The sequence below is a fragment of the Argopecten irradians genome, chromosome 9 (assembly GCF_041381155.1).
Source record: "Argopecten irradians isolate NY chromosome 9, Ai_NY, whole genome shotgun sequence".
In the NCBI taxonomy this organism is placed as follows: domain Eukaryota; kingdom Metazoa; phylum Mollusca; class Bivalvia; order Pectinida; family Pectinidae; genus Argopecten; species Argopecten irradians.
Genome location: NC_091142.1, coordinates 43,684,697 through 43,709,820, shown reverse-complemented (window position 1 = coordinate 43,709,820; position 25,124 = coordinate 43,684,697). Strand labels below are relative to the sequence as shown.

Sequence of the window (25,124 nt, the reverse complement as noted above, 5' to 3'; positions counted from 1 at the left end):
CTGTTAATAGAATGTTATACATGGGAGGCCGTCCTTACATGACACTGACTGTTAATAGGACGTTATACATGGGAGGCCGTCCTTACATGACCCTGGCTGTTAATAGGACGTTATACATGGGAGGCCGTCCTTACATGACCCTGGCTGTTAATAGGACGTTATACATGGGAGGCCGTCCTTACATGAATCTGGCTGTTAATAGGACGTTATACATGGGAGGCCGTCCTAACATGAATCTGGCTGTTAATAGAATATTATACATGGGAGGCCATCCTTACATGAATCTGGCTGTTAATAGGACATTATACATGGGAGGCCGTCCTTATATGACTCTGGTTGTTAATAGGACGTTATACATGGGAGGCCGTCCTTACATGACTCTGGTTGTTAATAGGACGTTATACATGGGAGGCCGTCCTTACATGACCCTGGCTGTTAATATGACGTTATACATGGGAGGCCTTCCTTACATGACCCTGGCTGGTAATAACCAAAAACACAAACAAACTACTTACTAACTGTATGTTTATAAGGATAACCATGATAAGGCCTGCCCCATATTTTAGTATGACGCCTGACCCATATTTTAATAAGACTTTAGACTAGTAAGCCAGAAGTTCCAGGATCAGTCCATATCTGAGGCTGCCCTTCCTTTGTATCAATACAATTTTCAATCAGCACCAGTGGAACCGAAACAAGAGATCTCAGAGGCCCACCAAAGATTGATCTATGTCTGACAAATGAAAAAGGGATCTTTTCTCTGCTTTTCAAACTGAAACTTCTTTATTCTGCTTTTCAAACTTAAAACCTCTTTTCTCTGCTTTTCAAACTTAAAACTATCAAAATCCAATATGGTGGTCGGCCATCTTGTTTACCGATTAGTCCCAAAATGCAAAAATTGGCTGTCCTTACACGACTCTGGCTGTTAATAACCAACAAGAGCCCCAGAGGGCCTGTATCGCTCACCTGGTTTGTAATGCCAAGGAATGTTCTGAATTCAAGTTCATTGTTACTTTTCTGAATTCCCCTATTAGGCCCCACTCTTTCTGCTCCAGGGGGTCAAAGCCAAAATTTATACAAATTCTGTAAACCCTAAGGATGTTTCTAGAACCTACATGAAAATTTAAGAACAATCCGTTAAGTACTTTCTGAAAAATTGCGGTAACAAACTTTTAACTATCAAAATCCAAGATGGCTGCAAGCAGCCATCTTGTTGACTGATCAGTCCTAAAATGTAATTAGCACAACTAGGAACCTAGGGGAACTAACAAATGAATTTGAGAATGTTCCCTTCAAAACTTTCTGAGAAATAGCAATATCAAACTTGAACAATTAAAATCCAAGCAGGCAGCATCTTGTGGACCAATTGGTCCCAAAATGCAATTTACATTAATAGGGCCCTAGGGGAAACTACACATGAAATTTTAGAACGATCCCTAAGGATTTTCTCAGAAATAGTGGTAACAAGAATTGTTAACAGACGGTTGTAAGGATGGAAATACGACTGACCACGGACGAGACAATTTGAATAAAGAGGAGGGGAGCTTATAGGGATGAGTGCACTTATTGGGTTGAATACGGTACATGTATTTGTACAATTTTTAAATTTGCATTCAAGCTCTGTCATGAAATGAAGTCTGTGTCTGTAAATAAGCTGGTTTACTGTAAAGACATATTAATGAGTGCAACAACAACTAAACCAAATAAAAAATGTCTAAATTACTGTAATTTTATTCCGTTTTACATGTAAAGATCATTTCAATATCTTCATCATTTCTTCACTTCACCAATATCATCTATATCGTCTTCATCAATCTGGAAAAACAACAGAATATACAAACGATTATTTGTTTGTTCATCAGTGACATAATTGCTATATTATATAACACTACAATACAGTAATGCATTTCATTATGAGGAGCTATATAACTCACAATTACAGAGATCACAAGATTCATTTATAAACAAATAAACCCAAAACGTGTATTATTTCTGCCTTAAAAAATTGAGAGGCACAAAGTTTCATTTTGTATATTCAATCTGGTTGTAAAGACACAACCTTTATTTTAACATTGAATCTATTTAGCTGAGGCCACTTTTCATACCGTATATCATGTGTCTATTTACCTGTGGCCACTTCTCACACAGTATATCATGAGTCTATTTACCTGAGGCCACCTCTCACACAGTATATATCATTGAGTCTATTTACCTGGGTCCACTTCCCACACAGTATATCATGAGTCTATTTACCTGAGGCCACTTCTCACACAGTATACCATGAGTCTATTTACCTGAGACCACTTCTCACACAGTATATCATGAGTCTATTTACCTGAGGCCACTTCTCACACAGTATATCATGAGTCTATTTACCTGAGGCCACTTCTCACACAGTATACCATGAGTCTATTTACCTGAGGCCACTTCTCACACAGTATATAATGAGTATATTTACCTGAGACCACTTCTCACACCCTATATCATGAGTCTATTTACCTGAGGCCACTTCTCACACAGTATATCAAACAGATCATCCCTTTTATCTCCTTGGATCGAGATTTCATCTTCAGAGATCACAGAGGAGCCACATGAAAACTTCTGGGAAAAGAAACGGCTAGCTTCCTTCAGATCAATTTCTGTAACAAATAAGACATAAGTGTACATTTTTATTGTTTTAATATACTTCCCACAAATAAAAAAAATAAATATTAAATAGTCTATAAATATTATACAAACTAATTGAGCTCTATTTTAATACCTTACAGCAGATTCTACTGACATTCAAGTTTAAATTGTATTGTTTCTCTTTGAGATTATCACCTTATTCTTTTAATGATTTTTTTTCAAAATAACCATGTCTCTGTCAAGCATATCATGCAATTTCAGGACAGAATATTTTTCCATTAAACTTTTAAAGTTTAAATTCTTTTGTCAAAGTAGACTGTGTACATTTATAAAACTTTTGTGGTAATGTATTAGCACTGTAAATGATTTAATTAAGAGAAAATAAATGCAGTATGTATGGTCAATACCTGCCAAATGTGGAATTACATCTGGACAAAGAGATAGAAGAATAGTGGTTGAATATAAGACACTTTAACAACTAAATATAAGCCACCATGCTCCAGAGATGGAGGAATAAAGGTAGCATGTTTGAACATCAAACACTTGGCCATTGTGGCCAGTTGCAGCCAAAAATTTACTTATACAATTAGATTATCATGATGTATAGATATTTTACTGTAGGTTGAGAGCCCATTTATATAATTATCACAGTACTCCTAGGCCTAACAACTGTATAGATATTGTACCGTAGGTTGAGAGCCCAGTAATCACAGTACTCCTAGCCCTAACACCTGTATAGATATTGTACTGTAGGTTGAGAGCCCAGTAATCACAGTACTCCTAGCCCTAACACCTGTATAGATATCGTACTGTAGGTTGAGAGCCCAGTAATCACAGTACTCCTAGCCCTAACACCTGTATAGATATTGAACTGTAGGTTGAGAGCCCAGTAATCACAGTACTCCTAGCTCTTACACCTGTATAGATATTGTACCGTAGGTTGAGAGCCCAGTAATCACAATACTCCTAGCCCTAACACCTGTATAGATATCATACTGTAGGTTGAGAGCCCAGTAATCACAGTACTCCTAGCCCTAACACCTGTATAGATATCGTACTGTAGGTTGAGAGCCCAGTAATCACAGTACTCCTAGCCCTAACACCTGTATAGATATCGTACCATAGGTTGAGAGCCCAGTAATCACAGTACTCCTAGCCCTAACACCTGTATAGATATCGTACTGTAGGTTGAGAGCCCAGTAATCACAGTACTCCTAGCCCTAACACCTGTATAGATATTGTACTGTAGGTTGAGAGCCCAGTAATCACAATACTACTAGCCCTAACATGTACACCTGTATAGATATTGTACAGTAGGTTGAGAGCCCAGTAATCACAATACTCCTAGCCCTAACACCTGTATAGATATTGTACCGTAGGTTGAGAGCCCAGTAATCACAGTACTCCTAGCCCTAACACCTGTATAGATATTGTACCGTAGGTTGAGAGCCCAGTTATCACAGTACTCCTAGCCCTAACACCTGTATAGATATTGTACAGTAGGTTGAGAGCCCAGTAATCACAGTACTCCTAGCCCTAACACCTGTATAGATATCGTACCGTAGGTTGAGAGCCCAGTAATCACAGTACTCCTAGCCCTAACACCTGTATAGATATTGTACTGTAGGTTGAGAGCCCAGTAATCACAGTACTCCTAGCCCTAACACCTGTATAGATATTGTACCGTAGGTTGAGAGCCCAGTAATCACAGTACTCCTAGCCCTAACACCTGTATAGATATTGTACCGTAGGTTGAGAGCCCAGTAATCACAGTACTCCTAGCCCTAACACCTGTATAAATATTGTACCGTAGGTTGAGAGCCCAGTAATCACAATACTCCTAGCCCTAACACCTGTATAGATATTGTATTGTAGGTTGAGAGCCCAGTAATCACAGTACTCCTAACCCTAACACCTGTATAGATATCGTACCGTAGGTTGAGAGTCCAGTAATCACAATACTCCTAGCCCTAACACCTGTATAGATATTGTATTGTAGGTTGAGAGGCCAGTAATCACAGTACTCCTAGCCCTAACACCTATATAGATATTGTACTGTAGGTTGAGAGCCCATTAATAACAGTACTCCTAGCCCTTACACATGTATAGATATTGTACAGTAGGTTGAGAGCCCAGTAATCACAGTACTCCTAGCCCTAACACATGTATAGATATTGTACTGTAGGTTGAGAGCCCAGTAATCACAGTACTCCTAGCCCTAACACATGAATAACTATTGTACTGTAGTTTGAGAGCCTAGTAATCACAGTACTCCTAGCCCTAACACCTGTATAGATATCGTACTGTAGGTTGAGACCCCAGTAATCACAGCACTCCTAGCCCTAACACCTGTATAGATATTGTACTGTAGGTTGAGAGCCCAGTAATCACAGTACTCCTAGCCCTAACACCTGTATAGATATCGTACCGTAGGTTGAGAGCCCAGTAATCACAGTACTCCTAGCCCTAACACCTGTATAGATATTGTACTGTAGGTTGAGAGCCCAGTAATCACAGTACTCCTAGCCCTAACACCTGTATAGATATTGTACCGTAGGTTGAGAGCCAGTAACACAGTACTCCTAGCCCTAACACCTGTATAGATATTGTACAGTAGGTTGAGAGCCCAGTAATCACAGTACTCCTAGCCCTAACACCTGTATAGATATTGTACCGTAGGTTGAGAGCCCCAGTAATCACAATACTCCTAGCCCTAACACCTGTATAGATATTGTACAGTAGGTTGAGAGCCCAGTAATCACAGTACTCCTAGCCCTAACACCTGTATAGATATTGTACCGTAGGTTGAGAGCCCAGTAATCACAGTACTCCTAGCCCTAACACCTGTATAGATATTGTACTGTAGGTTGAGAGCCCAGTTATCACAGTACTCCTAGCCCTAACACCTGTATAGATATTGTACCGTAGGTTGAGAGCCCAGTAATCACAGTACTCCTAGCCCTAACACCTGTATAGATATTGTACTGTAGGTTGAGAGCCCAGTAATCACAGTACTCCTAGCCCTAACACCTGTATAGATATTGTACTGTAGGTTGAGAGCCCAGTAATCACAGTACTCCTAGCCCTAACACCTGTATAGATATTGTACCGTAGGTTGAGAGCCCAGTAATCACAGTACTCCTAGCCCTAACACCTGTATAGATATCATACCATAGGTTGAGAGCCCAGTAATCACAGTACTCCTAGCCCTAACACCTGTATAGATATTGTACTGTAGGTTGAGAGCCCAGTTATCACAGTACTCCTAGCCCTAACACCTGTATAGATATTGTACTGTAGGTTGAGAGCCCAGTAATCACAGTACTCCTAGCCCTAACACCTGTATAGATATTGTACGTAGGTTGAGAGCCCAGTAATCACAGTACTCCTAGCCCTAACACCTGTATAGATATTGTACTGTAGGTTGAGAGCCCAGTAATCACAGTACTCCTAGCCCTAACACCTGTATAGATATTGTACTGTAGGTTGAGAGCCCAGTAATCACAGTACTCCTAGCCCTAACACCTGTATAGATATTGTACTGTAGGTTGAGAGCCCAGTAATCACAGTACTCCTAGCCCTAACACCTGTATAGATATTGTACTGTAGGTTGAGAGCCCAGTAATCACAGTACTCCTAGCCCTAACACCTGTATAGATATTGTACTGTAGGTTGAGAGCCCAGTAATCACAGTACTCCTAGCCCTAACACCTGTATAGATATTGTACTGTAGGTTGAGAGCCCAGTAATCACAGTACTCCTAGCCCTAACACCTGTATAGATATCGTACCTAGGTTGAGAGCCCAGTAATCACAGTACTCCTAGCCCTAACACCTGTATAGATATTGTACTGTAGGTTGAGAGCCCAGTAATCACAGTACTCCTAGCCCTAACACCTGTATAGATATTGTACCGTAGGTTGAGAGCCCAGTAATCACAGTACTCCTAGCCCTAACACCTGTATAGATATTGTACTGTAGGTTGAGAGCCCAGTAATCACAGTACTCCTAGCCCTAACACCTGTATAGATATTGTACTGTAGGTTGAGAGCCCAGTAATCACAGTACTCCTAGCCCTAACACCTGTATAGATATCGTACCATAGGTTGAGAGCCCAGTAATCACAGTACTCCTAGCCCTAACACCTGTATAGATATTGTACTGTAGGTTGAGAGCCCAGTAATCACAGTACTCCTAGCCCTAACACCTGTATAGATATTGTACTGTAGGTTGAGAGCCCAGTAATCACAGTACTCCTAGCCCTAACACCTGTATAGATATTGTACTGTAGGTTGAGAGCCCAGTAATCACAGTACTCCTAGCCCTAACACCTGTATAGATATTGTACCGTAGGTTGAGAGCCCAGTAATCACAGTACTCCTAGCCCTAACACCTGTATAGATAATTGTACTGTAGGTTGAGAGCCCAGTAATCACAGTACTCCTAGCCCTAACACCTGTATAGATATTGTACCGTAGGTTGAGAGCCCAGTAATCACAGTACTCCTAGCCCTAACACCTGTATAGATATTGTACCGTAGGTTGAGAGCCCAGTAATCACAGTACTCCTAGCCCTAACACCTGTATAGATATTGTACTGTAGGTTGAGAGCCCAGTAATCACAGTACTCCTAGCCCTAACACCTGTATAGATATTGTACCGTAGGTTGAGAGCCCAGTAATCACAGTACTCCTAGCCCTAACACCTGTATAGATATTGTACCGTAGGTTGAGAGCCCAGTAATCACAGTACTCCTAGCCCTAACACCTGTATAGATATTGTACTGTAGGTTGAGAGCCCAGTAATCACAGTACTCCTAGCCCTAACACCTGTATAGATATTGTACCGTAGGTTGAGAGCCCAGTAATCACAATACTCCTAGCCCTAACATGTACCTGTATAGTATAGATATTGTACCGTAGGTTGAGAGCCCAGTAATCACAGTACTCCTAGCCCTAACACCTGTATAGATATTGTACTGTAGGTTGAGAGCCCAGTAATCACAGTACTCCTAGCCCTACACCTGTATAGATATTGTACGTAGGTTGAGAGCCCAGTAATCACAGTACTCCTAGCCTAACACCTGTATAGATATTGTACTGTAGGTTGAGAGCCCAGTAATCACAGTACTCCTAGCCCTAACACCTGTATAGATATTGTACTGTAGGTTGAGAGCCCAGTAATCACAGTACTCCTAGCCCTAACACCTGTATAGATATTGTACGTAGGTTGAGAGCCCAGTAATCACAGTACTCCTAGCCCTAACACCTGTATAGATATTGTACTGTAGGTTGAGAGCCCAGTAATCACAGTACTCCTAGCCCTAACACCTGTATAGATATTGTACCGTAGGTTGAGAGCCCAGTAATCACAGTACTCCTAGCCCTAACACCTGTATAGATATTGTACTGTAGGTTGAGAGCCCAGTAATCACAGTACTCCTAGCCCTAACACCTGTATAGATATTGTACTGTAGGTTGAGAGCCCAGTAATCACAGTACTCCTAGCCCTAACACCTGTATAGATATTGTACTGTAGGTTGAGAGCCCAGTAATCACAGTACTCCTAGCCCTAACACCTGTATAGATATTGTACTGTAGGTTGAGAGCCCAGTAATCACAGTACTCCTAGCCCTAACACCTGTATAGATATTGTACTGTAGGTTGAGAGCCCAGTAATCACAGTACTCCTAGCCCTAACACCTGTATAGATATTGTACTGTAGGTTGAGAGCCCAGTAATCACAGTACTCCTAGCCCTAACACCTGTATAGATATTGTACCGTAGGTTGAGAGCCCAGTAATCACAGTACTCCTAGCCCTAACACCTGTATAGATATTGTACCGTAGGTTGAGAGCCCAGTAATCACAGTACTCCTAGCCCTAACACCTGTATAGATATTGTACTGTAGGTTGAGAGCCCAGTAATCACAGTACTCCTAGCCCTAACACCTGTATAGATATTGTACTGTAGGTTGAGAGCCCAGTAATCACAGTACTCCTAGCCCTAACACCTGTATAGATATTGTACCGTAGGTTGAGAGCCCAGTAATCACAGTACTCCTAGCCCTAACACCTGTATAGATATTGTACCGTAGGTTGAGAGCCCAGTAATCACAGTACTCCTAGCCCTAACACCTGTATAGATATTGTACCGTAGGTTGAGAGCCCAGTAATCACAGTACTCCTAGCCCTAACACCTGTATAGATATTGTACCGTAGGTTGAGAGCCCAGTAATCACAGTACTCCTAGCCCTAACACCTGTATAGATATTGTACTGTAGGTTGAGAGCCCAGTAATCACAGTACTCCTAGCCCTAACACCTGTATAGATATTGTACCGTAGGTTGAGAGCCCAGTAATCACAGTACTCCTAGCCCTAACACCTGTATAGATATTGTACTGTAGGTTGAGAGCCCAGTAATCACAGTACTCCTAGCCCTAACACCTGTATAGATATTGTACTGTAGGTTGAGAGCCCAGTAATCACAGTACTCCTAGCCCTAACACCTGTATAGATATTGTACTGTAGGTTGAGAGCCCAGTAATCACAGTACTCCTAGCCCTAACACCTGTATAGATATCGTACTGTAGGTTGAGAGCCCAGTAATCACAGTACTCCTAGCCCTAACACCTGTATAGATATTGTACTGTAGGTTGAGAGCCCAGTAATCACAGTACTCCTAGCCCTAACACCTGTATAGATATTGTACTGTAGGTTGAGAGCCCAGTAATCACAGTACTCCTAGCCCTAACACCTGTATAGATATTGTACCGTAGGTTGAGAGCCCAGTAATCACAGTACTCCTAGCCCTAACACCTGTATAGATATTGTACCGTAGGTTGAGAGCCCAGTAATCACAGTACTCCTAGCCCTAACACCTGTATAGATATCGTACTGTAGGTTGAGAGCCCAGTAATCACAGTACTCCTAGCCCTAACACCTGTATAGATATCGTACCATAGGTTGAGAGCCCAGTAATGACAGTACTCCTAGCCCTAAAACCTGTATAGATATTGAACTGTAGGTTGAGAGTTCAGTAATCACAGTACTCCTAGGCCTAACAACTGTATAGATATTGAACTGTAGGTTGAGAGTTCAGTAATCACAGTACTCCTAGCCCTAACACCTGTATAGATATTGTACTGTAGGTTGAGAGCCCAGTAATCACAGTACTCCTAGCCCTAACACCTGTATAGATATTGTACTGTAGGTTGAGAGCCCAGTAATCACAGTACTCCTAGCCCTAACACCTGTATAGATATTGTACTGTAGGTTGAGAGCCCAGTAATCACAGTACTCCTAGCCCTAACACCTGTATAGATATTGTACTGTAGGTTGAGAGCCCAGTAATCACAGTACTCCTAGCCCTAACACCTGTATAGATATTGTACTGTAGGTTGAGAGCCCAGTAATCACAGTACTCCTAGCCCTAACACCTGTATAGATATTGTACTGTAGGTTGAGAGCCCAGTAATCACAGTACTCCTAGCCCTAACACCTGTATAGATATCGTACCATAGGTTGAGAGCCCAGTAATCACAGTACTCCTAGCCCTAACACCTGTATAGATATTGTACCGTAGGTTGAGAGCCCAGTAATCACAGTACTCCTAGCCCTAACACCTGTATAGATATCGTACCATAGGTTGAGAGCCCAGTAATGACAGTACTCCTAGCCCTAAAACCTGTATAGATATTGAACTGTAGGTTGAGAGCCCAGTAATCACAGTACTCCTAGCCCTAACACCTGTATAGATATTGTACTGTAGGTTGAGAGCCCAGTAATCACAGTACTCCTAGCCCTAACACCTGTATAGATATTGTACTGTAGGTTGAGAGCCCAGTAATCACAGTACTCCTAGCCCTAACACCTGTATAGATATTGTACCATAGGTTGAGAGCCCAGTAATCACAGTACTCCTAGCCCTAACACCTGTATAGATATTGTACTGTAGGTTGAGAGCCCAGTAATCACAGTACTCCTAGCCCTAACACCTGTATAGATATCGTACCATAGGTTGAGAGCCCAGTAATCACAGTACTCCTAGCCCTAACACCTGTATAGATATTGTACTGTAGGTTGAGAGCCCAGTAATCACAGTACTCCTAGCCCTAACACCTGTATAGATATTGTACTGTAGGTTGAGAGTTCCAGTAATCACAGTACTCCTAGCCCTAACACCTGTATAGATATTGAACTGTAGGTTGAGAGTTCAGTAATCACAGTACTCCTAGGCCTAACACCTGTATAGATATTGTACCGTAGGTTGAGAGCCCAGTAATCACAGTACTCCTAGCCCTAACACCTGTATAGATATTGTACCGTAGGTTGAGAGCCCAGTTATCACAGTACTCCTAGCCCTAACACCTGTATAGATATTGTACTGTAGGTTGAGAGCCCAGTAATCACAGTACTCCTAGCCCTAACACCTGTATAGATATTGTACTGTAGGTTGAGAGTTCAGTAATCACAGTACTCCTAGCCCAAACACCTGTATAGATATTGTACCGTAGGTTGAGAGCCCAGTAATCACAGTACTCCTAGCCCTAACACCTGTATAGATATCGTACTGTAGGTTGAGAGCCCAGTTATCACAGTACTCCTAGCCCAAACACCTGTATAGATATTGTACTGTAGGTTGAGAGCCCAGTAATCACAGTACTCCTAGCCCAAACACCTGTATAGATAATCGTACTGTAGGTTGAGAGCCCAGATATCGTACTGTAGGTTGAGAGCCCAGTTATCACAGTACTCCTAGCCCTAACACCTGTATAGATATCGTACTGTAGGTTGAGAGTTCAGTAATCACAGTACTCCTAGCCCTAACACCTGTATAGATATTGTACTGTAGGTTGAGAGTTCAGTAATCACAGTACTCCTAGGCCTAACAACTGTATAGATATCGTACCATAGGTTGAGAGCCCAGTAATCACAGTACTCCTAGCCCTAACACCTGTATAGATATTGTACTGTAGGTTGAGAGCCCAGTAATCACAGTACTCCTAGCCCTAACACCTGTATAGATATTGTACTGTAGGTTGAGAGCCCAGTAATCACAGTACTCCTAGCCCTAACACCTGTATAGATATTGTACCGTAGGTTGAGAGCCCAGTAATCACAGTACTCCTAGCCCTAACACACTGTATAGATATCATACCATAGGTTTGAGAGCCCAGTAATCACAGTACTCCTAGCCCTAACACCTGTATAGATATTGTACTGTAGGTTGAGAGCCCAGTAATCACAGTACTCCTAGCCCTAACACCTGTATAGATATTGTACTGTAGGTTGAGAGCCCAGTAATCACAGTACTCCTAGCCCTAACACCTGTATAGATATTGTACTGTAGGTTGAGAGCCCAGTAATCACAGTACTCCTAGCCCTAACACCTGTATAGATATCGTTGAAGCCATAATCACAGTAGGTTAGAGAGCCCAGTAATCACAGTACTCCTAGCCCTAACACCTGTATAGATATTGTACTGTAGGTTGAGAGCCCAGTAATCACAGTACTCCTAGCCCTAACACCTGTATAGATATTGTACTGTAGGTTGAGAGCCCAGTAATCACAGTACTCCTAGCCCTAACACCTGTATAGATATTGTACTGTAGGTTGAGACCCCAGTAATCACAGTACTCCTAGCCCTAACACCTGTATAGATATCGTACCATAGGTTGAGAGCCCAGTAATCACAGTACTCCTAGCCCTAACACCTGTATAGATATCGTACCGTAGGTTGAGAGCCCAGTAATCACAGTACTCCTAGCCCTAACACCTGTATAGATATCGTACCATAGGTTGAGAGCCCAGTAATCACAGTACTCCTAGCCCTAACACCTGTATAGATATTGTACTGTAGGTTGAGAGCCAGTAATCACATACTCCTAGCCCTAACACCTGTATAGATATTGTACTAGGTTGAGAGCCCAGTAATCACAGTACTCCTAGCCCTAACACCTGTATAGATATCGTACTGTAGGTTGAGAGCCCAGTAATCACAGTACTCCTAGCCCTAACACCTGTATAGATATTGTACTGTAGGTTGAGAGCCCAGTAATCACAATACTCCTAGCCCTAACACCTGTATAGATATTGTACTGTAGGTTGAGAGCCCAGTAATCACAGTACTCCTAGCCCTAACACCTGTATAGATATTGTACTGTAGGTTGAGAGCCCAGTAATCACAGTACTCCTAGCCCTAACACCTGTATAGATATTGTACCATAGGTTGAGAGCCCAGTAATCACAGTACTCCTAGCCCTAACACCTGTATAGATATCGTACCATAGGTTGAGAGCCCAGTAATCACAGTACTCCTAGCCCTAACACCTGTATAAGATATCGTACCATAGGTTGAGAGCCCAGTAAGTAATCACAGTACTCCTAGCCCTAACACCTGTATAGATATTGTACCATAGGTTGAGAGCCCAGTAATCACAGTACTCCTAGCCCTAACACCTGTATAGATATCGTACCATAGGTTGAGAGCCCAGTAATCACAGTACTCCTAGACTACTGATAATTCAACTTGATATGAACTAGAGAATCTAACTTGTACTCGTCATTTCTGGTCTGCTAATACATATTAGTGCTATTGGCTCTAACTCCCAGGTCATTTTCGACTTGTACCAGTTCATCAGTTGGGCCATATCATAAAAAAACTCCCAGTCATGACTACCAGTTAGACCTTGGCTCTAACTCCCAAGTCATGTGTTTACGACCAGTTTTTTAGATTGGCTCTAACTCCCAGTCCATGACTACCAGTTGTGCAGATTTGGCTCTAACTCCCACTGTCATCGAAAGTGACTATTTCAATGCAGGTAGATTAAAAACAATCGAACTCTAATTCTAACTAATTATACCCTTTTGTGTTAAACTCCCAGTAGAACATGATAATACCAGTCAGTATGACATTGGCTCTAACTCTTACTTAAACAGTCCATGTGGCTCTAACTGTTCCCCCCAATCTGAATCCCAGTAAACCCTTGCAATCTCTAACCGTCAGATTGGCTCTAAACTCCCAGTCATGTGACTACCTGCCAGTCTTTGGCTCTAACATCCAGTCATGACTTTCCAGTCAGAATATTCCCACTCTGTAACTCCAAAGGTCAGTTAGAAACTTATCGTTCTTGAGCATTGACTTTAAAACACTCCAAAAATCATGACTAATCAGTTTCAGATTGTGCTCTAACTTATCCAGTCGTATGAATACCTTCTAGTGATCTGGTGAAGTGAAATTACAATTATACTGTTTAGTACTTAGAAGTCATTATTTTTGTATTTGAATTTAAACCCTATTACAATTGAGAAACGTGTAGCTCTAACTCCCATTTCATGACTAATAGCCATCAAATTGGCTGCTAACTCCCAAACTTGAAAAAATCCTATGGACTCAATTGACTTTAACACTTACCGTCCAGTGGGCCTGGACACTACATATTGAATTTGGTATGGAGTTTCTCAGAACTCCCAGTCATGGCTCTTAGCCTCGTCAGATTGGCTTATAACTCCCAGTCATGACTACCAGTCAGATTGGCTCCAACTCCCAGTCATTGTGGCTTCTAGACTCCCAGTCATGACTACCAGTCAGATTGGCTCTCCATCCCCTCCAGTTCATGACTACCAGTCATTACACCAGATTGGCTCTAACTCCCAGTCATGACTACCAGTCAGATTGGCTCTAACTCCCAGTCATGACTACCAGTCAGATTGGCTCTACCTCCCAGTCCCAGTCATTTGGACTCTAACCAGTGACTCACCATTAGATTGGCTCTAAACTCCCAGTCATGACTACCTGATAGATTGGCTCTAACTCCCAGTCCCCAGTCATGACTACCAGTCAGATTGGCTCTAACTCCCAGTCATTACTACCCCAGTTGACTAGAGTTGGCTCTAACTCCCAGTCATGACTACCAGTTAGGATACCAGCCAAATTGGCTCTATCTCTCAGTCATGATTACAATACAAATTGGCTATAACTCCCAGTCATGACTACCAGTCAGATTGGCTCTAACTCCCAGTCATTGGCTCTAACTCCCAGTCATGACTACCAGTCAGATTGGCTCTAACTCCCAGTCAGGCTCTAAATTCATTGGCTCTAACTCAGTCATGACTACCAGTCCCAGTCAGATTGGCTCTAACTCCCAGTCATGACTACCAGTCAGATTGGCTCTAACTCCCAGTCATGACTACCAGTCAGATTGGCTCTAACTCCCAGTCATGACTACCAGTTAGATTGGCTCTAACTCCCAGTATGACTACCAGTTAGATTGGCTCTAACTCCCAGTCATGACTACCAGTACTCTACCAGTTAGATTGGCTCTAACTCCCAGTCATGACTACCAGTTAGATTGGCTCTAACTCCCAGTCATGACTACCAGTTAGATTGGCTCTACTCCCAGTCATGACTACCAGTTAGATTGGCTCTAACTCCCAGTCATGACTACCAGTTAGATTGGCTCTAACTCCCAGTCATGACTACCAGTTATTGGCTCTAACTCCCAGTCATGACTACCAGTCATTGGCTCTAACTCCCAGTCATGACTACCAGTCAGATTGGTTCTAACTCCCAGTCATGACTACCAGTTAGATTGGCTCTAACTCCCAGTCATGACTACCAGTTAGATTGGCTCTAACTCCCAGTCATGACTACCTGTCAGATTGGCTCTAACTCCCAGTCATGACTACCAGTCAGATTGGCTCTAACTCCCAGTCATGACTACCAGTCAGATTGGCTCTAACTCCCAGTCATGACTACCAGTTAGATTGGCTCTAACTCCCAGTCATGACTACCAGTTAGATTGGCTCTAACTCCCAGTCATGACTACCAGTCAGATTGGCTCTAACTCCCAGTCATGACTACCAGTTAGATTGGCTCTAACTCCCAGTCATGACTACCAGTCAGATTGGCTCTAACTCCCAGTCATGACTACCAGTTAGATTGGCTCTAACTCCCAGTCATTGACTACCAGTCCCAGTCATTGGCTCTAACTCCCAGTCATGACTACCCAGTCATTGACTTTAACTCCCAGTCATGACTACCAGTCAGATTGGCTCTAACTCCCAGTCATGACTACCCGTCAGATTGGCTCTAACTCCCAGTCATTGGCTCTAACTCCCAGTCATTGACTTTAACTCCCAGTCATGACTTCCAGTCAGATTGGCTCTAACTCCCAGTCATGACTACCCGTCAGATTGGCTCTAACTCCCTGTCATGACTACCAGTTAGATTGGCTCTAACTCCCAGTCATGACTACCAGTTAGATTGGCTCTAACTCCCAGTCATTGACTACCAGTCAGATTGGCTCTAACTCCCAGTCATTGGCTATAACTCCAAGTCATGACTCTAACTCCCAGTCATTGACTACCAGTCAGATTGGCTCTACTCCCAGTCATTGGCTCTAACTCCAAGTCATGACTACCAGCCATGCATATTGGCTCTAACTCCCAGTCATTGACTCTAACTCCCAGTCATTGACTTTAACCAGTCCAGATCATCATGACTATCAGTCAGGCTTGCTCTAACTTCCAGTCATGACTACCTGCCAGATTGGCTCTAACTCCCAGTCATGAATACCAGTCAGATTGGCTCCAACTCCCAGTCATTGACTTTAACTCCAAGTCATGACTATCAGTCAGATTGGCTCTAACTCCCAGTCATGACTACCAGTCAGATTGGCTCTAACTCCCAGTCATGACTACCAGTCAGATTGGCTCTAACTCCCAGTCATGACTACCAGTTAGATTGGCTCTAACTCCCAGTCATGACTACCAGTTAGATTGGCTCTAACTCCCAGTCATGACTACCAGTTAGATTGGCTCTAACTCCCAGTCATGACTACCAGTTAGATTGGCTCTAACTCCCAGTCATGACTACCAGTTAGATTGGCTCTAACTCCCAGTCATGACTACCAGTTAGATTGGCTCTAACTCCCAGTCATGACTACCAGTTAGATTGGCTCTAACTCCCAGTCATGACTACCAGTTAGATTGGCTCTAACTCCCAGTCATGACTACCAGTCAGATTGGCTCTAACTCCCAGTCATGACTACCAGTCAGATTGGCTCTAACTCCCAGTCATGACTACCAGCCAGATTGGCTCTAACTCCCAGTCATGACTACCAGTCAGATTGGCTCTAACTCCCAGTCATGACTACCAGTTAGATTGGCTCTAACTCCCAGTCATGACTACCAGTCAGATTGGCTCTAACTCCCAGTCATGACTACCAGTCAGATTGGCTCTAACTCCCAGTCATGACTACCAGTTAGATTGGCTCTAACTCCCAGTCATGACTACCAGTCAGATTGGCTCTAACTCCCAGTCATGACTACCAGTTAGATTGGCTCTAACTCCCAGTCATTGGCTCTAACTCCCAGTCATTGACTTTAACTCCCAGTCATGACTACCAGTCAGATTGGCTCTAACTCCCAGTCATGACTACCCGTCAGATTGGCTCTAACTCCCAGTCATTGGCTCTCACTCCCAGTCATTGACTTTAACTCCCAGTCATGACTTCCAGTCAGATTGGCTCTAACTCCCAGTCATGACTACCCGTCAGATTGGCTCTAACTCCCTGTCATGACTACCAGTTAGATTGGCTCTAACTCCCAGTCATGACTACCAGTTAGATTGGCTCTAACTCCCAGTCATGACTACCAGTTAGATTGGCTCTAACTCCCAGTCATTGACTACCAGTCAGATTGGCTCTAACTCCCAGTCATTGGCTCTAACTCCAAGTCATGACTACCAGCCATGCATATTGGCTCTAACTCCCAGTCATTGGCTCTAACTCCCAGTCATTGACTTTAACTCCCAGTCATGACTATCAGTCAGATTGGCTCTAACTTCCAGTCATGACTACCTGCCAGATTGGCTCTAACTCCCAGTCATGAATACCAGTCAGACTGGCTCCAACTCCCAGTCATTGACTTTAACTCCAAGTCATGACTATCAGTCAGATTGGCTCTAACTTCCAGTCATGAATACCTGCCAGATTGGCTCTAACTCCCAGTCATGAATACCTGCCAGATTGGCTCTAACTCCCAGTCATGACTACCAGTCAGATTGGCTCTAACTCCCAGTCATGACTACCAGTTAGATTGGCTCTAACTCCCAGTCATGACTACCAGTTAGATTGGCTCTAACTCCCAGACATGATTATCAGTCAGATTGGCTATAACTCCCAGTCATGACTATCAGTCAGATTGGCTCCAACTCCCAGTCATGACTTCCAGTCAGATTGGCTCTAACTCCCAGTATGACTACCAGTTAGATTGGCTCTAACTCCCAGTCATGACTACAAGTCATATTGGCTCTAACTCCCAGTCATGACTTCCAGTCAGATTGGCTCTAACTCCCAGTCATGACTACCAGTTAGATTGGCTCTAACTCCCAGTCATTGACTTTAACTCCCAGTCATGACTACCAGTCAAATTGGCTCTAACTTCCAGTCATGACTACCTGCTAGATTGGCTCCAACTCCCACTCATCCATGTATGTAATTAATAATGCAAGCATTAATTGGTGTTGATGGTGAAATGTTCAAACTTGCTGGCTGTCCACCATTTTACACATTGTGGTCTGACGTCTTGTATGCTGAACCCTGACCTTTACTCTTGGAGTAATGCAACATTTGTCTAGAACTACTCAAATCGCTCTCAAAGTTGTGTATTTACCTAATTAGGTTAATTGTCTTGCCTAAATATAATTTCATCAATTCCTCAGTGGTTATGTATTTCATTTGTTTAACGTACATGATATTGGCTCTAATATTGGTACAGCATATTTTACCTTCTTAATCGCATTGCTATACCATTTGGAATTTCAACGGTATCAATAAAATTTCCACAGTTATCATATATTACAGAGAAAATCTTGTATCTGTTTGGCGTTGTTACCTGATCTTAGACCTTCAATATGTATTTTCTTATGTTATCAATGATTTTAAGAAACCTTTAAATTTTGCTCCGTAAAGGTAGTGGGCCATTAAAAGTGGTGATTTATTTGTAAAGTTTGCAAGCATGATTCAAATTTGATTTTATTTCCAATTTTTGACAAAAATAAAGTAGAAATCAAAGACTGAACGAGACAAAGTAATGGTCCTCAATGTGATAAATTGGTTATAGAGTCAGTTACGAACACCCTATAAAGCCATAGAGGGTCAGTAAGATGTATAGGAAACTCAGGTTACGGCCTCCCTCCTATAAATCTTACAGAAATTCTATGGCTTAATTGGAGTCCATAACTAACTATAAACATGTAGATAATAATATATATTGAGGATGAGTATAAATATATAATATATGATCATGATAAGAATATTATACCTCCACAGTAAAGCACTTTCAATGGATACGAGATGTCTGACCTCGGCCCTTCATACACCAGGTACTGACGCCCTTCAGCAGCAGGGGCCGGTACAACTACCGACCCTTCTGGTTCAGCTGTGGCCATGTTTCACTAGAATAGAACAGATTTAGTACATTTCATGAGATGTTGTACATTTCTAATGAAAATTTCAGATATTTCTTCTAGATCTTCCACCCTATGTATAACAAGAAGTAGAAATCGTGAGATTTAATAAGCTTTACATTGGTGTTTCTTTTGACTCGATAAGACAAGAATTTGTTGAGAAAAATGTTTTTATTCCCCGTTCATAAAGAGACGGTGACAACTCCTTCTCACTTATTTAAGTTATAAATCCTTGAAATACACCAATACAACTCGGTCCACATTACAAACCCCTTAATCCAATAATTTTAATTATTGAGAAACTTGATGTTAGACAAGACGTAATGATCAAAACCGTCTCGTCGTACTATACCTCTAACATTGTTGGAGTACAAACCCCTGTGCCCAGTCTGTGATATCACAGGAGTTTGAAGTTCTATCAATAATATATAGCATAAATATATTAAAAAAAAATATTGGTATATACTATATAAATTTATTTAGTATATAGGGGTATTTTTTATATATTTGTACCATATATGTGTAGTGTTTGTTATTTAGAATAGATTGTTTTTTATTAGAATCTTGTTATGTTTAGGAAAGATAGATGTTTTATCTAGTGTAAAAGGGAACATAGTTATAGTCAAGTCAATCTGTTCTACTCCAGTACGGAGACCTTTGAGTACTGTAAAGGCTGTAATAGTAATCTGGTATAGGTTTACGCATCTCCCTTTGGTTCGTAGATAGCACCTTGCCATTCAAACACTATAGTTTACGGAGACACTGAAAGTCAGTTGTTTACACGTAGTGGTCGTCTAGGTAGAGATGTGTACACAATTTTGGGCAGTGTCGCATTACGGTCTCGCATTAGTCCATATTAGGCACATGTTGAGCACGTGCATAAGGTAAAAGGTTAGGACTGGTCAATAGAACAATTTGGGGGTTAATGAATATTAATTATTATTGAAGCCGTATAAACAGAGGTGCGCGCTTTACATAAAGAGTTTTCCTGTAGTTTTAGAAGAAGGTGGAAGTGACGTTACTTTGTGAGGAAGAATTTATCAAAAGACTTGTGTGAACATTGTGTGAAAGAGACTGGCCAGAATTAGTGTGAAAGTACGATGTGGATTTATACTGTGTTAATTTGTCAACTGTATGTACTTTGGATTCACTGTGGATTAATAAAGTTTGGAACTTTATCCATGTTGTCAAGTCGTTTATCGCACTACATTTCATCCCAAAAAGAACTTGTAAACGTTACATATAAAGTGTAACTCCCCGAAACCAAACCTTATCAAAACCGATCACCTCTAGAAACTGAACATGGATGTCATGTACGGAATTAATTCCCATTTATTAATGTAAACTTCCCGAAACCGATCCCTCACAATTCCGAATACCGGACCGATTTTGAGATCAGAATAGTCAAATGTAACTGAAATATACTTCTGAAAACCGGCCTTACCTGAGCGACACCGATAGATTGCATTGAGGTCTGATCAACCGACCGTGAAATACACATATACCTGTATCCATAATTGTCGCATGCCATGTCCTGGGGCATGTATACAGATGTGAAGGTTATAGGTATATGTACACTGTTGTTATACCTGAGATGGTGGTGTAATTATTTAATCATATCTATTGCTTGGATATTTAATGAAGCCACGAAGTGCAAAGCACTTCTAAGGTAACAAATACACGAAAATATAAGAAAAAACACAATCTTCAAAATTCAATCCTACACACTGACAGCTTCACTTTGCGGCGGCCATTTTTTCATACATATGGGGATGTTGTGCGTTGCTATGGTAGTGCTCTCCCCAGTAAATATATATTTAACTAATGCAAATGCATAACAGGAGTAAATAAACATTTTTTTATTATTTTTTAAATAATAATAATTACACTTTAAAAATTAAAAGCTATAGAATGCAGTCAAAATATCAACCAATGCAAAGATGAGCACAAGGAATCATGATCTCACATAACGTCAACAAATGGCGCAAAATCATAGGATTCGCATACGCGGCACTCCAGGCCTTGAATGGACACAAAGAAATCTGAATCTTGAGTTCATTTAGTTTAATATGCTAGACAATTATTACATCACATACTTCTATAGTTTAATGAGCGTCCTTTTCTTTCTTAACTATGTCTTCTACATGAAATAGAAAATAAAATAAAACAAGTAGAGCTTCGCATGATTCATATTAATGTAGAAGAACAGGGAAAATACACATTCCTGTTGAGTGCCCCGACCAGGAATCGAACCCGGGTCTCCGGTGTGGAAATCTACGGCTCTACCGACTGAGCCAAAGAAGCATGCTCCGTCAGCTGAGTGACAGAGACCGTATTTAACACTATTTACAAATCACCGACCTGCTCCTTTTACACTGCTCCCCCCTGTTTTTCTTGAGATTTCCTAAATCTCAACCCGAGACTCTTTAACCACCTACCATGGGTTATTTAGTTGGGCGCCAATGTAGAAGAACAGGGAAAATACACATTCCTGTCGAGTGCCCCGACCGACCAGGAATCGAACCCGGGTCTCCGGCGTGGAAATCTACGGCTCTACCGACTGAGCCAAAGAAGCATGCTCCATCAGCTGAGTGACAGAGACCGTATTTAACACTATTTACAAATCACACCGACCCGCTCCTTTTACATTAAAACATCTGGTTGCGCCCTCTAAGGCCTTGCCTTCACTACAGTCATATTAAAAATATATAAAAAATACCCCTATATACTATATAAGATATAGGGGTATTTTTTATATATTTATACCAGAAACATATATATGTTTCTGTTTGTACTATCAGAAACATATATACATATATTTTTCTGGTATGTATTGACAGAACGTCAAACTCTTGTCCTGTGGTGATACTGGCTGTCAGATTTCGGAGGTTTTGTTTGAAAGAAAGAATACATACATTACTCTTTAAATGTACCATTCTCATTTTATCGTTAAAATGAACATAATAACTGTATTATTTACTTAAAATTCATGCAAACATATATAACATTCATACACAGATAGACCTACTCACATGGATGTAAACTCCCGGAAATGGTGTAACCGGCTGCCTTTTGCGCATGCCTTCGCAGACAGGAACCGGATAATGAACTTTTGTAAACAAAAATTCAAAAACCGTGTCCTTGCAGTCTATATATCGTTTTCGTCTTATTTACCTTACTGTTGATTGGTAAGTGAGTCAAGCATACAAATTTCCATTGATGGTTTGTTTAGGAGTATATCAGTTTCAGTGCTAAACGATTTAACCGAAATAAATCCATTTCATAGTGCTGTTCGATATATGGGTCTGTGCATGTTTCGATTGTGAGAACTGTTGCTAACCTTTTAAATCGTTATAATATTGTGATTCCGGGAGCTTATGTAAAACCATGCATACGCAATATAGACCAAAATATTTCTAAAGTCCAAGTCTGTAATGGTCCGACTTCGATATATTGTGCGAGTTCTCCTGTTATTGTATATATGTGTATAAAAAATAAAACAAGTTATGTTTTCGCCTAAAATGTTTTGTTGTTGAAAGGAATATTTAAAGTATTCAGCAAATACATTCGTTATAAATATACACGTTATAATAGTTATACATCCTACTAGTGTAACAGATGCAGGAGATGAAGAAATGGGTACTGAAGTACTGTAGTGGTCAGACCGGCGGTGGGGTATTCAAACCTGGAACCATTGAGTATGTACAGCTAGCGATGCCAAATGCTGTACCGACTGAGTTACCTGCTAATTCAATGGCTCAATTCCGAGACCCTCGGACACTAGCCAGGGGCCAATGGTCATGCGGATCAGCCGGCGCATAGTAGTGGCACAGCATGCATGGTCACCGATGATCGACCTTTCAGCCCAAATGGGACTTCATTCACCATACCATGTGATACCCGATAATGTTAGTGCTGGACTATTGTTTCTTATTGGTGATGGAATTACGTCAAATGATGTTATCATGGGATATGCCATTTCAGCAGAATTCAAAGATTACAAAGAGTTACGTTCCACATCACCACTGACGGAGCTAGTCCGCACAAAACGTCATCGGTATCACCGTACATGGTACCAGAATTAGTCCCATTCTACTACATGATCCTCGCTGTGATATCTTTTTCTTTCACTGTCATTCTAGATCTGCTAGGTCAAATATTGTAGTGTAAAACAGGTTTGATCGAGTTGTCTAAATTATCGGAATGTTCAGGATATGACAGAGTATACTGTAGTGTCTAGTCAATAGATAGTTGACAGGTTCTAAATTCTGCATCAGCACTAGCCATTCGTACTTCAATGTATTACACGGACATGAGTTATGCCTTATATTGTTTATAGATGTGATGTATGCATAACTAATGTTAACAAGTATGATACTAAATAAATACTGTATACACCTTGGGTAATACCAATGTATTAACTACGATGTACTAAATATCCTGTGCACCTGGAGTACAATTTATAAACTAGATGTTACTATATAAATAAATAGTACACCTGGAGTACCAATGTATTAACTAGATGTACTATATAAATACTGTACACCTAGTACCAATTGTATTAACTAGATTACTCACTGGAGAACCCGTGTACCAATGTATTATAAATACTAATGTATAACTAATGTACACTATATATTTCACTGTACACCTGGAGTACCAATGTATTAAAACTAGATGTACTATATATAAATTACTGTACACGCTGGCAGTATTACCAATTGTATTAACTAGATGTACTATATAATACTGTACACCTGGGTAGTACCAATGTATTAACCTAGATGTGTACTATATAAATACTGTACACCCTGGAGTACCAAATGTATTAACTAGATGTTGTACACTATACAATGTATTAACTAGATGTACACTTTATATAAATACTGTACACCTGGAGTACCAATGTACACCTGGAGTACCAATGTATTAACTAGATGTACTATATAAATACTGTACACCTGGAGTACCAATGTACACTGTACTATATAAATACTGTACACCTGGAGTACCAATGTATTAACTAGATGTACTATATAAATACTGTACACCTGGAGTACCAATGTATTAACTAGATGTACTATATAAATACTGTACACCTGGAGTACCAATGTATTAACTAGATGTACTATATAAATACTGTACACCTGGAGTACCAATGTATTAACTAGATGTACTATATAAATACTGTACACCTGGAGTACCAATGTATTAACTAGATGTATATATAAATACTGTACACCTGGAGTACCAATGTATTAACTAGATGTACACTATATAAATACTGTACACCTGGAGTACCAATGTATTAACTAGATGTACTATATAAATACTGTACACCTGGAGTACCAATGTATTAACTAGATGTACTATATAAATACTGTACACCTGGAGTACCAATGTATTAACTAGATGTACTATATAAATACTGTACACCTGGAGTACCAATGTATTAACTAGATGTACTATATAAATACTGTACACCTGGAGTACCAATGTATTAACTAGATGTACTATATAAATACTGTACACCTGGAGTACCAATGTATTAACTAGATGTACTATATAAATACTGTACACCTGGAGTACCAATGTATTAACTAGATGTACTATATAAATACTGTACACCTGGAGTACCAATGTATTAACTAGATGTACTATATAAATACTGTACACCTGGAGTACCAATGTATTAACTAGATGTACTATATAAATACTGTACACCTGGAGTACCAATGTATTAACTAGATGTACTATATAAATACTGTACACCTGGAGTACCAATGTATTAACTAGATGTACTATATAAATACTGTACACCTGGAGTACCAATGTATTAACTAGATGTACTATATAAATACTGTACACCTGGAGTACCAATGTATTAACTAGATGTACTATATAAATACTGTACACCTGGAGTACCAATGTATTAACTAGATGTACTATATAAATACTGTACACCTGGAGTACCAATGTATTAACTAGATGTACTATATAAATACTGTACACCTGGAGTACCATT

At 40.7% G+C, this 25,124-nt stretch overlaps 1 protein-coding gene across 1 annotated transcript; it reads right to left on the bottom strand.

The window, feature by feature from the left end:
- Positions 1-1,708: 1,708 nt before the first annotated feature.
- LOC138330792 (density-regulated protein-like) lies at positions 1,709-22,201 on the bottom strand. Its single transcript, XM_069278312.1, has 5 exons — positions 22,132-22,201; positions 18,955-19,087; positions 3,749-3,793; positions 2,500-2,639; positions 1,709-1,815 (listed from the first exon to the last, which is right to left on the bottom strand). Exons 2-5 carry the CDS (start codon positions 19,079-19,081, stop codon positions 1,771-1,773), a joined length of 357 nt encoding a protein of 118 aa, XP_069134413.1. The 5' UTR covers positions 19,082-19,087; positions 22,132-22,201; the 3' UTR covers positions 1,709-1,770.
- Between the last annotated feature and the right edge of the window lie 2,923 nt (positions 22,202-25,124).

Coding starts and splice junctions, on each gene's coding strand:
- LOC138330792 (XM_069278312.1), bottom strand. CDS start 19,081: ATGGCCACAGCTGAACCAGAAGGGTCGGTAGTTGTACCGGCCCCTGCT. Junction 3,794..18,954: donor GAAAGTGCTTTACTGTGGAG/GTATAATATTCT, acceptor ATATCTATACAG/GTGTTAGGGCTAGGAGTACT. Junction 1,816..2,499: donor TGTGTGAGAAGTGGCCTCAG/GTAAATAGACTC, acceptor TTGTTTTTCCAG/ATTGATGAAGACGATATAGA.